This window comes from Vipera ursinii, assembly GCF_947247035.1.
Source record: "Vipera ursinii genome assembly, chromosome: 9".
In the NCBI taxonomy this organism is placed as follows: Eukaryota; Metazoa; Chordata; class Lepidosauria; order Squamata; family Viperidae; genus Vipera; species Vipera ursinii.
In genome coordinates, this window is record NC_139523.1 from 24,666,625 (window position 1) to 24,681,022 (window position 14,398).

Genomic DNA, 14,398 nt, shown 5'->3' on the forward strand with positions numbered 1-14,398 from the left:
GCAGAGCTGGCTGGGGAATTCTGGGATTTGAAGTCCACCCGTCTTCAAGTTGCCAAGGTTGAAAAACACTTAAAAGGCCCCTATGAGGGTCACCCTTTCTTCCATGCCTTATCAGGAACATGCTTCAAATATAAATCTAATAAATAATAATAAATTACTTAATAAATAATAATTTAATAATAATAATAAATTATTAATAGCACTTAGCAATAGCACTTAGACATCTACCGCTTCACCGTGCTTCACAGCCATCTCTAAGCGGTTTACAGTCAGCCTGTTGTCCCCCCCCCCAACAATCCGGGTCCTCATTTTACCAACCTCGGAATGATGGAAGTCTGAGTTGACCTTGAGCCGGTGAGGATCGAACTGCCGACAGTCGGCAGTCTAGCCTGCAATACTGCATTCTAACCACGGCGCCACCACAGCACCATGCTTAGTAAGAACAGATAATAATAATAATAATAATCACCACCTCCGAGAGGTTACCTGCAGAGCCGAGCTGGGGGCTTCCGAACTACTTTCTTTCCAAAACCTCCCTTCCGTTCCAGTTTCCTTGTCCAAGCCCCGCTGGCTAAGCAGTTCCAGGATCTCCTCGGTGATGGAGAGGTTCGTGGTGAGCGGGTCTTGTGCCAGGGAGAATTCGGCCTCCTCTGCTTCCAGATCTGAGGGTTCGGCGTCCTCCTCCGGTTTGGCTGAGGCCAGCGTGCAGGAGCTGCTGGAGGAGTGGAGGGGCTCGCTGGCGGGGAAGAGGTCTCCCTCACTGTCCGCGTGCTGCAAAGAAGGAGGGGGTAGGAAAGGGCTCTGCAACCTTGACAACTTTAAGACTTGTGGACTTCAGCTCCCAGAATTCCTCAGCCAGCTATGGGATTCTGAATTCTGGGAGCTGAAGTCCACAAGTCTTAAAGTTGTCAAGGTTGCAGAGCCCCGGTGTAGCAGAAGGAATGGCAAAGCCGGGGGGTGGTGGAGTGAAAAGAGGCATCAGCCTAGAATCCCTACGTAGTCACAAAGAGATACAGTCGCAGTTACACAGTAACATCTGAGAAAAGAGGATAAAATTTTACGCTGTAATTCCCTTGCCTCGTGCCATGAATTTTACAATAGCCTATGCTCGTTATTCTTTTGTCTCCTTTCTCTTCTTCTTCCCAGGACTAAGCCACTGAACTTAGAACTAAATCAAGATATTAAGTTGTCAGCGTGGTCTTCACTGTTTGCTAGAAGTTCAACTGCTCATCTTTGGAATTGCCATGTTTTATTCTATTATAAACATCCATTATTATTTTTTTTAAAAAATGTTATCTACATTGCTTTCTACTCCCTGATGTGAACCAATTTCCGGAAGGTTACTTTCTCAGGACAGAACGGAGGAAAAGAAAAGGAAAAACATAAACAGATAAACGTAAAATGAATAAAATCAAGTAACTTCCTATAAGAAGTGTCCCTGCCTCCCCCCCCCAGGAACAGCCATAGGTCACACCTGGGAAACTCACCTTTAACCTGGCCACATCTGAAAAGGTCCCAGCAGGGGAAAAAGGAAGACAGGGGAGAAAACGTAAGGAAAGAGAGAGAGAGAAAAAAAATTCACATCAGAGGCATTTCATTTTTCGTGGGAAATTCAGTATTGGAGGAAGGAAATTGTTGCATCAATGCATTGGAGCGATGCCACTTTGGCAGATGTTTTTATGAGTTGCAGCCCAATTTACTAGATCATTACGGGGTTATAATTCTCTGGAAAATCGTAGCACTCCAGAGTTGCAGGCAACCAAGTGGGCTGCATCATCACAGAAGAGGTCAGAAGAGGCAAAAGGGAACCGGGCCTGGAAGAAAGAGCTGGTCCTCAGTTTAAGACTATTTGTTTAACGACCGTTCACAGTTCAGCAAAGGAAAAATGACTTATGGCCGGTCCTCGCTCTTGCGACCACGGCAGTTAGGCCTTCAAAATTCGGGCAGTTGGCAACCGCTTGCAGTCTCCCGGGGTCATCTGATCTCCATTTGTGACCTTCCCTGGATTCGGATAAGTGAGGCCTGTGGGGGAAGCTTGACGAACAGGCAGTTTACGTAAGGACTGCAGCGAAAGCAGACGTGAGTCACTCAACAGCTGCATCGCTTAGCGACAGAAGTTCCGGGTGCAACTGCGGCTGTAAGCCGGGGACTATCCGTATGTGCAAAAGCTTTTATAGGTAGTCCTCGATGTACGACCACAATTGAGCCCAATGTTTCCGTTGTTAGGTGAGACATTTGTTGAGTGATATTTGCCCCATTTTACAACCTTCCTTGCTGCAGTTGTTAAGTGAATCACCGCAGTTGATAAGTTAGTAACTCGGTTGCTGAGTGAGTCCGTCTTCCCCATTGACTTTCCTTGTCCGACGGTCGCAAAAGGGGGAATCACGTGACCCGGGAGACGGCAAACCATCATAAGCGTGAACCAGGCGTCCATATTTTGATTAGTGAACCACAGCAATGCTGCAAAGATTGCAACTCTGAAAAGTGGTCCTAGGTCCTTTTTTTCTGTGCCGTCACAACTCTGAATGGTCACTAAATGAACCGTTAAGTCAAGAACTGCCTGGACAAAATTAGACGAGAGGACACAATTCAGACCGCACAGCCACGCGACAGGACTCCTGGGTGTGTGACTTTACCGACAGTATGCAAAACGCCAACAACGTGGGGACCTGACAGCAAATGCCCCCACCCCAAATAATCACCCAGAATTAAGGGAGGGGGGGAAAGGTCTTACTCGATGGATGAAATATGAGCTGAGATTCCTTGGCTGGTTCTGTAAGGGGGTAACAAGGTTAGAGTTAGTATGACGGTTAGCATCAGGGTTAGGGTTAAATCAACTCGTATCTAAATTTGCGTTAAAAATCGTTCATTTTACAAAAGAATAAAACTTTTCTGAATTGTTAAGGCAGCATTGGCTCAGCAGGGATAAATGGGTATTGTAACTACAGTTAGTTCTCAAGTTTATTTATTTATTTATTTATTTATTTATTTATTTATTTATTTATTCGTTTTATATACCGCTCTTCTCCCGGAGGACTCAGGGCGGTGTACAGAGCAAAGTAAGTATACAATAAACCAACAATAAAACAAATAAAACCCCAGATCTACAAATAAAACCCCAAATCTATGCAACGGTTGGACCAGAATCGCCACTGCTAAGCTAGGCAGTCATTAAGTGAGTTGCACTCGGGTTTCCGTTCTTAAGGGAATTGTGGTCGTTCAGCAAATCTGGCTTCCCCATTGGGAAGCTGGAGGAGGAGGTCGCCAATGGCGAACACCTGACGCTGCAATGGACATAAGGGTGAGGACCGGTCATAAGTGGCTTTTTTCAGTGACATTGTAATTTCGAATGTCTGCTAAACAAATGGCTGTAAATTGAGATTAACTGTATAGTACAGGGGTAGGCAACCTTGGCTCTTTTATGACTCGTGGACTTCAACTCCCAGAATTCCTTAGCCAGTCTGCCTGGCTGAGGAATTCTGGGAGTTGAAGTCCACGAGTCATAAAAGGACCAGGTTTGAAGACCCCTGATCTAAGCACAGCTGGCTGGGGAATTTTGGGAGTTGAAGTCCACCCATCTTCAAGCACCAGGGTTGAGAACCACCACCCAGAAAGACGTTCCAGAAACACCAGGCTGATGCTTCTCCAGTGACGCTATCTGGATCCGGCAGACGCTATGTGGATCAGCTTCCTCTTGGAGGCCCATTTGGTAGCCTCACAGAACTGACCAGCTGCCCTGGCTTTGGTCTAAGTGACCATTCGGGACTTCTGAATATGGAAAATGAGCAGGTCTGTCACAGCCCGCTGGCGCCCCCTGGTGTCCTTCTGCAGAACACACATCACGCTTTGGGAACAGCTGGTCTGCCAGAGGATGCTCGAGTCCCACCCACCTGGTGGAGCCACGACCCTTTCTCCAGGTAAGCTCACCTGACCGTCGGCGGCCCCGGCGATAAGAGCCGCTTTTCTCCAGCTGTAAAATGGGGCAGCTCCGCCGGACTCTCTCGGGACTGTACATGGACTCGGGAGGCTCTGAAAGAGAAAGGTCTGAGTTCAAATCCTGACCTCCCCTCCCCGCCCTGCATGGTCCTAGGGCACCCAGCTCCACTTTAAGCCCACCTACTGAAATACGACACAACGATGCAAATGGCTCGCCCGATTTAACAGGTATTCCTCAGTATTTATAATATTCAACCATAATAGAGCCTGCCTATCATGGTTGTAAATTGGGACTGTCGTAAATCAGGTCACCAACCGACTGACCCAGTTTTTCTGATCCTTTTTGCAGCGCTCAAGAAACAAAGCTGTTAAGCGAATCAACGATTCATTAGAGTTGCTAGAACTGAGAAACTCTTTTCTAGGTCAACTGGAGGTCTGTATCAGGACTACGGCTCCCAGCATTCCTAGCCAAAAAGGCTCAAGGGAATTCTGGGAATTATGGTCCAGGGCTTTTTGGAACTCAGAAGACCGATTTGGGGGTCCCTCTTTGGCCGGTCGTCTTAAAAATGAGAAGCTGAAAAACATCCAAGTTCCTACAACCTCCACTGTTACACCAAGTCTCCTAAAAGTAGTCCTCAATTTACAACAGTTCATTTAATGACCCTTTCGTAATACACAGCACTGAAAAAAGTGACTGGTGATTGTTTTTCACACAACCACTGCAGCATCCTCATGGACATGTGATCTAAATTTGGACGCTTGTCAACTGACTCGCATTTATGACATTTGCAGCATCCCGTGTGTGGGTGTGTGTGTGGGTGTCACGCGATCCCCTTTTGCGACCTTCTGACACGCACAGTCAAGAGGGGAAGCCAGATTAACTTAACGACCGTGTTCCTAACTTCACAACAGCAGTGATTCGCTTAACAGCTGTGACAAGGAAAGTCGCAGAAGGGGGCAAAACCCACCTAAAAGATCTCACTTAGCAACAGAAAGCTTGGCCTCAATTGTGGTCGTAAGCCGAGGACCACCGGTTCCTCTCCTGGGAGCCCCCCCCAGGAGCCATCGATCCCCCAGTGTGTGTGTGTGTGTGTGTGTGTGTGAAGGAATTTTTGCCCCCTCCCCCCCGGAAGGGGCCGCTGGCCCCCTCTCACCTGACTGCCGCCGGCCCCGGATGCAGGCCCTGGACTCGTCCAGCCGAGGAGAAGGCAGCGGCTTCTTGGGGGTCTCAGGGCTGAAGACCCCATCTGGGCAGCCTGGCGAGAGGCGGAGAACCCCGTCACTCGGGCAGCGAGTGGCCAAATGCCCTCCCACTCCAGAGGAGATGGCTGGAGCTATGTTGGGGGCCGGCGGAAACCCCTCCCCCAAATAAATAAATAATAATCTTACCCTGGAAGCTGTTCTCCAAGAGGACCTGCTTGGCCTGGAAAGGGAAAGAAAAGCATCCAGAGACGGTCAGGAGCAAGAATTCTGGGAGTTGAAGTCCACGCATCTTACAAGTTGCCAAGTTTGAAAAATACTGGTAGTCCCCGACTTACGACCAATTGTTTTACGACTATTCCGAATTACAACAACCTTGGAGTGGGCGATTTACAGCCTGTGAGGCTCTTCCAGCCATCCAAAAGTCTCATGTAGCCCCAGCAGGTGACCCTGTTTTGGGTTCCAGTTAATGACCACGCCATACGCTTAATGACCGCCACGAAAACTGCTGAAAAAACAGGTCCACCTTGACTTATAAGGGCAATGACTTACAGCCAGATTTCCAATCCCAAATAATGGTCGTAAGTTGAGGACTCTCCATACAGGCTTTCCCTCTCCATCAAGAGCCCCCCGCCCCTGACCCCTTTACCTTCTGGGGAATGGATGCCGGGTGATTTTCCACAATCAAACGTTTCAGATAATGAATCCAAAGTCGCTTTTCTTCCTGGTTCCTCACCTGGAACAGTGCAGAAAGAAGGGTGGGGAGGGCATTTCTGCAGCCCAGGATTCCAGAAAGATCTACAGGTAGTCTTCGACTTACAATGATTCGCTTAATGACCATTCAAGATTACAACAGCACTGAAAAAAAGGGACTTATGGTCGTTTCCCACACTTATGACCGTCGCAGCTTCCCTGGGATCAAAATTGAGATGTTTGGCAAACAGTTTGTGTTTATGACGGTTGCAGCGTCCTGGGGTCACGTGATCCCTTTTGCAACCTTCTGACAACCAAAATCCACGGGGAAGCCAGGTTCGCTTCATGAACACGTGATTCCCTTAACAGCTGAAGTTTCGCTTAACAACTAGGGCAGGGGTAGGCAACCTTGGCTCTTTTATGACTCGTGCCGTTTCCTTTACAGCTTGAGGCTTAGGAACGGTGCCTTCTGGTCCCTTTTTCTCACCCGTTATGCAGCTGAGGGCTAAGTCCTCTGTTATCTGTCCGTTCCTAAACAGCATCTCTTCAACCCATCTCCAAGGTCTTTCTCCCCCACAATTATAGGACCCGTAGCTGCCCAGGAGGAAAAATCTGAATTTTCCCCGCCCTCCGATTTCCCAGGAAGAAACGCACTCCACACCCATTTGATGGACGTCTGAGGTCAGACGCTTCCCGAGGTCGCTTTCCGCGGGTAACCATCCTGTAAAGGTTCACGGCCTGGTAAGAGTTCCCGAGTCGGCTGCGGGAGGAGCCGGTTGCCTCACCTGGACGGTGTGCTGCTGTTTGGGAATGGAAAGGTCGGAGATTTTGAAGCTCAGAGGGTCCTTGGTGTTCTCCTGGAGCGCCAGGTTGCAGCACTGAAAAGGATGCCCCGGAAATCTAACTCAGCCTCGGGAACTTTGGAGAACTTCAACTGCCAGAATACCCCAGCGAGCATGGCTGGCCGGAGCGTTCTGGGAGTTGAAGTCCACCCAGTTTAAAATTGCCAAGACTGAGAAAGGCAGAGCTGACTGCTCCCAATCCTCCGCCCCTGCCCCGAATCCCCGGTCCCCCTTACAAAGATGTGGCTCTTGTAGACGAGGGCTTCTCCGCGCCGCTTGGCGATCAGCAGCACCTTGCTGAGAAGGAAGAAGAGCCTCTCCTTGCGGGCTCGCGGCACCCGGAATTGGCCCTCCAGGATCAGCTCCCCAAAGGCCCCCAGCTCTGGACCCGTCCAGCCAGCCAGCAGCCCCTGGATCTCCTAGAAGGGGGATGGAGGCGGAGAGATTTCAGCTTACAAAGGGGTGGAAATGGAGTTTGGGAGACTTTATGGATTGGTCCATGTTGCCTGTTTATTCACAAGTAGCTTATTTGCAGACAGCAACCCCCCCCACACTCCTAGCACTGATGATGCCTCCTAGTTGGGTCATGAAACATCTGCAAGGAAACCCCCAAGGACCCCAGAAAGGCATGAATGGTTCCCACTGCCCTCTAGGAGTTCTGACTTGAGCACAGGATGCCAATTTGCCCGCCCTGGCAGACGGGCTAAAGCCGTCCAGCTGAACGGGCCCTTCCCAAATCCCAAAGGCCGAATTCTTTTCCGTTGCCAGGAAGGGCGCTCCGGACCTGCAGCCGGCTGGCATGTTCCTGTTTCCGCTTCATGTCGTTGATGTACCAAGCCACCGCCGTCATGGTGATGCTAGCCTCTTCCACCGAGTCGTAGCCAGGACTGCTCTTGTCATAATGTTTGGCGAGTTCCTGGGTAGAGAAAGCAGGTTTGGGGGGAAGAGTCAGAGACGAGAGACGTTCATTCAGTGGGAATCTGAGAAACAACACTAGTAATTCTGGATCGGTCTCCGGAGAAGGGAACCCACACTTTAGATGTGGCGCTGAGCCCAACATAACCTTAATTTTCAAGAATGCTTGCCAGGGAGAGTTAACATCCTGCACCCGGTTTACTTTTTGTACAGGATGTTATTTCTGACTTGGAAGCGGCTCTGGATAATTTGCAATGTAATAAATTCATAAATCATATAGCGACCTCTTGGTGAGATGAGAGGCATATAAATGTAACAAATAAATAAATACATAGATATAGCAGCATTACACGAATAAGAATCTGATAAGGGTTTGCTCTCTATATACAATAGCTGGCCTGGCAAGGGTTGGTGTGAGTTTTATCCATCATTCCTTTATTAGGATATTGTTTTCTGCTTGATTCAGAGAAGAGCAACTAAGATGATCAAAGGCCTGGAGACCAAAACATAGGAAGAACGGCTGAGGGACTTGGGTTTGGCTAGTCTAAAGAAAAGAAGAAACAGGGGCAACATGATAGCAGCGTTCCGGTATTTGAGGGGCTGCCACAAGGCAGAGGGGGCCAGGCTGTTCACCAAAGCACCAGAGGGAAGGACGAGAAACAACGGATGGAAACTGATCAAGGAGAGAAGCAACCTGGAAGTAAGGAGAAAGTTCCTGACAGGGAGGACAATCAACCAGTGGAACAGCTGGCCACCAGAAATCCGGGGCGCTCCATCGCTGGAGGTTTTTAAGAAGAGACTGGACACTTGTCTGAGAAGGTATAGGGTCTCCTGCCTGAGCAGGGGGTTGGACTAGAACAGGGTTTTTCAACCAGTGGTACGGGTACCACCTGTGGTACATTGGCACCTGGCAGGTGGTACACGACCATCCTAGAAAAGTTGTATGCTCAGAACAATTTTTTAAAAAAAATCCCATTTATATCCCGCCCTTCTCCGAAGACTCAGGGCGGCTTACAATCTAAGAAGCACAAAACAATGTTTTTAGCAATAGCCTTCATTCTATGTACTGTATATGCCTGCTTATTAGGGCTTTCGCCGCCCCCCCAGCGGCATTTTTTACAAAGTCCGCTTATTGCCCCCAACAATCTGGGCCCTCATTTTACCTACCTTGGAAGGATGGAAGGCTGAGTCAACCTTGAACATGGTGGGATGCGGACCTGCACTAATGGCAGGCAGCTGGTGTTACTTAAGGAGGCATTAGCCCACTGCTCCACCAAGGCTCAGAAATACTCAGAACAATGAAAACCTCGGATAGGAGGAAGAGCGCCACTGGGTGGGCAGGCAGGTGCCTTGCTCGGCTGTGGCTTGGGGGGCACTTTTTTCAGTGCTATTGTAACTTCGAACAGTCACTAAGCGAACTGTTGTAAGTTGAGGACTTTTTTTTCCTTTTTTCTTTGGTCATCAAGTTTTTGACACCTTGCTAGGCAACTGGTGGTACTCGGATGTTGCCAGATGCTAAAAGTGGTACAATGGGTGATAAGGTTGAAAAGCTCCGGACTAGAAGACCTCCAAGGTCCCTTCCAGCTCTATTCTATTCTAATTTCTGTTCTGTTCTATTCTATTCTATTCTATTCTATTTCTATTTCTATTTCATTTCTTATTCTAATTTCTATTCTATTCTAATTTCTATTCTAATTTCTATTCTGTTCCATTCTATTCTATTCTATTCTATTTCTATTTCTATTTCATTTCTTATTCTAATTTCTATTCTATTCTAATTTCTATTCTAATTTCTATTCTAATTCTATTCTAATTCTATTCTAATTCTATTCTAATTCTATTCTATTCTATTCTATTCTATTCTATTCTATTCTATTCTATTCTATTCTATTCTATTCTAGTTTGTCTGGTATTAATCCCTGCTTACCTGGGTATCAGCTGCATAGACTGCAAGGCAAGATACTGTATTGTACGGAAACAGAGAGCAAACCCCATCCTCAGAAAAAAACAGATGATATTGCCTAGTTGGGTCATGGAATGTCTGCAAGAAAACCAACCCAGCTCAGAGTGCCAAACAGCCCGAAGTGGCAGCACTAACCTGCAGCAGCAGATGATACTTCAGAATCCGCTGGACCGGCTTGAGAAGGTAGGTCTCCAATGGCAGCGAGTGCGAGAGAGTGGCCTGCCTCTCCCGGAAGAATTTCGCCAGAGAGTCGTCCTCCATGCACTGCCGGAGCACCGAGACGGAGCTGGTAACGGGGAGAGGAGAAGACAGAGGACAGATGAACACTGGTAACTTTGCCTAGCTGGCTGGGGCATCCTGGGAGTTGTAGTCCAAACTTTTCAAACGAGTAGGGCTGAGAAACACTGCTGGAGGGACTAGAGCTGGGGGTCTCCAAACTCGGCCACTTTAAAGCCTGAGGATTTCAACTCCCAGAATGCCCCAGCCAGTCATGCTGAAGTCTACAGGTCTTAAAGTGGCCAAGTTTGGACACATCCAGATTGTGCTGAAAATTGCACGGGGAAGCAGGAGATTCATGCTTCACTGATTTGCAAAGCGCCGTGTACTTACTTGGGGTAGTTCATGCAGTACAAAGTGTAGATATCAAATTCTTCACTCTGCAAAATTAAATGAAACCACATTAAATGCATTGCAATCCACAAGGGGAAGCCATTTCTCTGCCCGCGTTGATGAGAGTTTCATCCCTCTTCTGAAATTGCATCTGCCCTGGCCAAGCAGGAGTTTTGAGCCAGAAGCGGCAGGGAGAGAGCGGCTGGATCTCCCTCCCCCCACCCCAAATCCCACTAACCGTGTTTAATTCCAGTAATTCTCCATCTGCACAGGACCGACTCCTGTGTCAGTCTCTGAGCAGAAGTCACATCCTGCCTTTTTATTGGAACATCTGCAAAGTCAGAGCATCATCTGCGGGATGCCCCACAATTGGAAGAGATTAGTTCAGCTTTGCCCAGCAGATGAGGACCCCAATGGATCTGGGGGTTCCAAGATGGTCCAAACCGGTGTTTCTCAATTTCAGCCACTTTAAGATGTAGGGACTTCATCACCCAGAATTCTCCAGTCAGCCCTGCCACGGTGATTGGGGAATTCTGGGAGGGAGGCGAAGTCCACCCAGGCCGGCTTGGGAATTCAGAGCTGAAATCCACACGGGGTTGGGGAATTCTGGGAGGCAAACTCCACATGCCATATTGTTCTTGGGGAATTCTGGGAAGTAAAGTCCACGCATCGCATAGTGGCTGGGAAATTCTGGGAGTTTACATCTTAACTGAGGTTGTGACACTCTGATTGTAATTATTACAGATGGGATGAAAACATGAGGAGGAGGAAAGAGAGGAGAAGGGGAAGAGGAGGAGGGGAGGAGCGAGGGAAGAGGAGGAGGAGGAGGAGAAGTCAGGCACTCACCCTTTGCACAAAGCAGTCGGCAATTGCATGGGCACTGGGGTTCCTCTCCAGATCCTCCAGCAGCTCGCTGAAAAGAATTGCAAAACGGGCGTAAAGGAGATTTGCACAGGTTGCAGCTTCCCCCCCCCCCCACACACACACACTTCCTGAAGGCCCCTGATGCCTGCAACCAGACCGGACCCACCGGGCCTTTTGCCCACTACTGAATTCCTTGCAAACACCAATTTGAGAATAATTGTGCTTTGAGGCAGGGCAGCCAGTGGCTTCCTGTGAATGGTGTGTGTGTGTGTGTGTGTGTGTGTGTGTGTGTGTGTGTGTGTGTCTGGGCTGAAGCATTAGCGGGAAGGGGGCTTCAGCGGAGGGAGAGGGACTCCCCAAATGGCTCCCCCCCCGCCCACTTCCCCTGCCTATCCCCTCGGTGCCTCCCCATCAAAACTCCCCCAGATGGGGAAATCAGGAACATTGATGGAGCTTTTGGCCACCGGCCAGTTTTTAAAAGGCAAAAACTCAGCAGGAGGCCTGGGGGGGGAGAGAAGAGAGGGGCAGGGGGGCAACTAAAAATAAACCAAGCTGCTGGCAATGAGCTAAAAAGTCTCCTTGGGGAGCCTTCTCCGTCTCCAATATCCCAGAGATTTCCCTTACCTGAAGGGGAAGGAGGGAAGAGAGGGAGGGGGGGGGGCTTGCAGGGAATTTGGAGGGAAAGATCTGGGAGGGGGGGATCTTTTCCTTTCCCAGATTTTGGTCTCAGCTCATTTGCAAAGTGAAAGAAGGGAATCCCCACTGCGACCTCATGCCGGTCTGCCCTTAAGATGACACCATGGCCAGCCTAGAAGCTAAAGAAGTGTGTGTGGGGGGGGGAACCTCAGTGCATGCTCAGAGGCACTCTTCACTCCTCGGAGCGAACCAAATTCTAATTCCCAGCACTTCCAGCGGGACGGGGCTAAAGCGTCCCTCGTCCCAAGAATGGGACCGGGGAGAGAATTTGAGATCTGCCAAGTTTAAGCAGATGTTCTCTCTTCCTCCGCCCCGTCCTGCTCTCTGTCACTCCGTCCTTCCTAGGTCAGTCTGAGATTACTGTAGCAGGGACAGAGACCCCCCCTCCCCATTTTAAATAAACCTGCCCACCCCCTTCGGCTCACCAGAGTCTGGAGCCAAGCACTTTTCCTGCCAGGAAGATGCTGCTCCAACCCCCCCCTCCCCCCCCCCCGCTTCATTTGGTGTCCTTCCCAGCCTCCCTCTTCTCCCCCATCTCCCCACCCCCTGCTCCCCTTTCTCAGCCCCTCAATCCCCCCCCAGTCCTTCTCAAATTACAGGCTCAGTGAATTTCAAGTTGACAAGAACCCCGCCCCCCAGTCCTGCTCTCCTGGTTCACCGCTGCAAAAGCAGGTGACGGATCAGACCCAGCCTGCTGCAAAAAGGAACTTGGGGGGGGGAACACCTTGGCAGGTGGGGGCTGCATCTCCTGGGCCCAATTTGATCTGCGGATTTTCTTTCTTTCTTTCTTTCTTTCTTTCTTTCTTTCTTTCTTTCTTTCTTTCTTTCTTTCTTTCTTTCTTTCTTTCTTTCTCTTTTTCTTTCTTTTCTTCCTATTTTTTCCTTCTGTCATCTCCTTTTTGCCTCCTTTCCTTTCCTTTCCTTTCCTTTCCTTTCCTTTCCTCCCCCCCCCCCTTTGGAAAGGAAGATGCCATTTCAGAGTCTGGCACCAGCCGGCTTTGAGTCAGGGGGTGTATTTCCATGAACCGGAAAGCAAGATGCTGAAGCAAGGAAAATAGAGATTTTTCTGCAAAGGCAGGACAATGCAGTGAGAGAAATTAAATACACCATCCTCAGGCAGGGAGGGTGTGGGTGAAGTGGGGGGGGGAGTCTCTGGATTCAGCATTGCTCTCCAGTTTATTCTTCTTGTGAGAATACAGTAAGGAACTAAAAAGGGATGGAGAATTAACCCAGGATCGGTTCATGTTCTTCCAATATTTTTCGCCATTTGCAGCTAACCAAGGCAGCCCTGGCCAACTCTGGGTCCAGCCATGGTCCTTTAGCAGGACCCTCGTCTCCTCCCCAGCCAGAAAGGAGCGAGACAAGCTGAAGTCCTCCTGAGCTGTTCAGTCTCAAAATGACCTCATCCTCCTGGTTCAAGGTCAGATGCCGAGAAGGTTGGGTTTTGCCATCCCTGTCCTTGGACAAAATGGGGAGGGGGCCGGCCGGGTCAGCAAGCAGGTGGGGAGAGATGCATGTCTGGACTTTTCTCCCAGGTTAAGGATGGTGCATGGATTTGTAGCACTTTGAAAGTGAGGGAACACCAGAAGGAACTCTAGAAGCAGCTGGAGACAAAATAACAGAATAGGAAGGGACCTTAGAGGCCTTCTAGTCCAACCCCCTGCTTAGGCAGGAGACCCTATACCATTTCAGACAAGTGGCTGTTCAGTCTCTTCTTAAAAACCTGCAGTGATGGAGTACCCACAACTTCTGGTGGCAAGCAGTTCCACTGGTTAATTGTTCTCACTGTCAGGAAATTCCTCCTTAGTTCTAGGTTGGTTCTCTCCTTGATTAGTTTCCACCTGTTGCTTTTTGTCCTGCCTTCAGGTGTGATGGAGAACAGGTTGGCCCCCTCCTCTCTGTGGAAGATGGCTATCTCGTCACTCCGAACCCTTCTTTTCATTAATTTAGACACACCTAATTCCTGCAATCGTTCTTCGTATGTTTTGGGCCACCTAACTGGTGTCCATCTTGCGCAGGCGTTTCCCCAGTTGCTGCAGAAGATGGGCAAAATCTGGGCAGGGTCTTTGGCCGACTTTCCTCGGAGACCCCAAGAATCAAAAGAAGGACTGGAGACACCCCCCCCCAGGGGGAGGGCAGAAGCTGGCGATGCTGGGAGAGGCTTTCCAAGGTCTTCTGAAGGCCCTGCAAAAATCAACTGTGACCCCCTCTGTGGGGAATGGAACGGGCTCCAGGTGGGACTCGGGTTGCCGGGTTTTGGTCAAGGCTGGCATCGGAGGCGCCTGGCTTGGCAAGTCGCCAGGCTTCTTCTAGCCTCCATGCGTCGCTTAGAATCCTTTTGGAAGGGAAATTATTTCTCTTGCTGGAGACGTTATTTTTCCTCTGGGCCGCAGCATTTACTTCTCTGCTCGGCCACACCGTCCTGCCGACTGCTGTCTTCTGCTCCAGGTGACCCAGGACCCACAAACGCTTCTAAGAAAAGCTCTGCGATGACCCTCCCCAGGATCCAGGCGCCCCTCTTCCCCCCCACCTCCCGTCCCAGAAAAGTCTTGGCGCTGCTCCTAAGCCGATTCACATGGTCGTAAATCCCCCAGAAGTTATTAGGCCGACTTACTCCAGATCCCGTTTTATGAGACATCCTTTTAAATATTTATGCCCGGCCCTTCCTTGCTGAATTCCA

The 14,398-nt window shown here is 49.5% G+C and overlaps 1 protein-coding gene across 1 annotated transcript in view; it reads right to left on the minus strand.

Annotated features, from left to right (window-relative positions):
• The window catches only part of PLEKHG2 (pleckstrin homology and RhoGEF domain containing G2), a 31,938-nt gene that overhangs the window by 5,640 nt on the left and 11,900 nt on the right, over positions 1-14,398 (minus strand). The window contains exons 5-17 of the mRNA XM_083370156.1: positions 11,005-11,071; positions 10,159-10,205; positions 9,685-9,835; positions 7,456-7,587; positions 6,908-7,090; positions 6,615-6,707; positions 5,786-5,872; positions 5,326-5,359; positions 5,091-5,192; positions 3,928-4,029; positions 2,735-2,773; positions 1,488-1,504; positions 487-771 (exon numbers count right to left, since the gene is read on the minus strand). Of these exons, the coding sequence (XP_083226282.1) occupies positions 487-771; positions 1,488-1,504; positions 2,735-2,773; positions 3,928-4,029; positions 5,091-5,192; positions 5,326-5,359; positions 5,786-5,872; positions 6,615-6,707; positions 6,908-7,090; positions 7,456-7,587; positions 9,685-9,835; positions 10,159-10,205; positions 11,005-11,071 (1,339 nt within the window). The remainder of the gene's footprint in view (positions 1-486; positions 772-1,487; positions 1,505-2,734; positions 2,774-3,927; positions 4,030-5,090; positions 5,193-5,325; positions 5,360-5,785; positions 5,873-6,614; positions 6,708-6,907; positions 7,091-7,455; positions 7,588-9,684; positions 9,836-10,158; positions 10,206-11,004; positions 11,072-14,398) is intronic.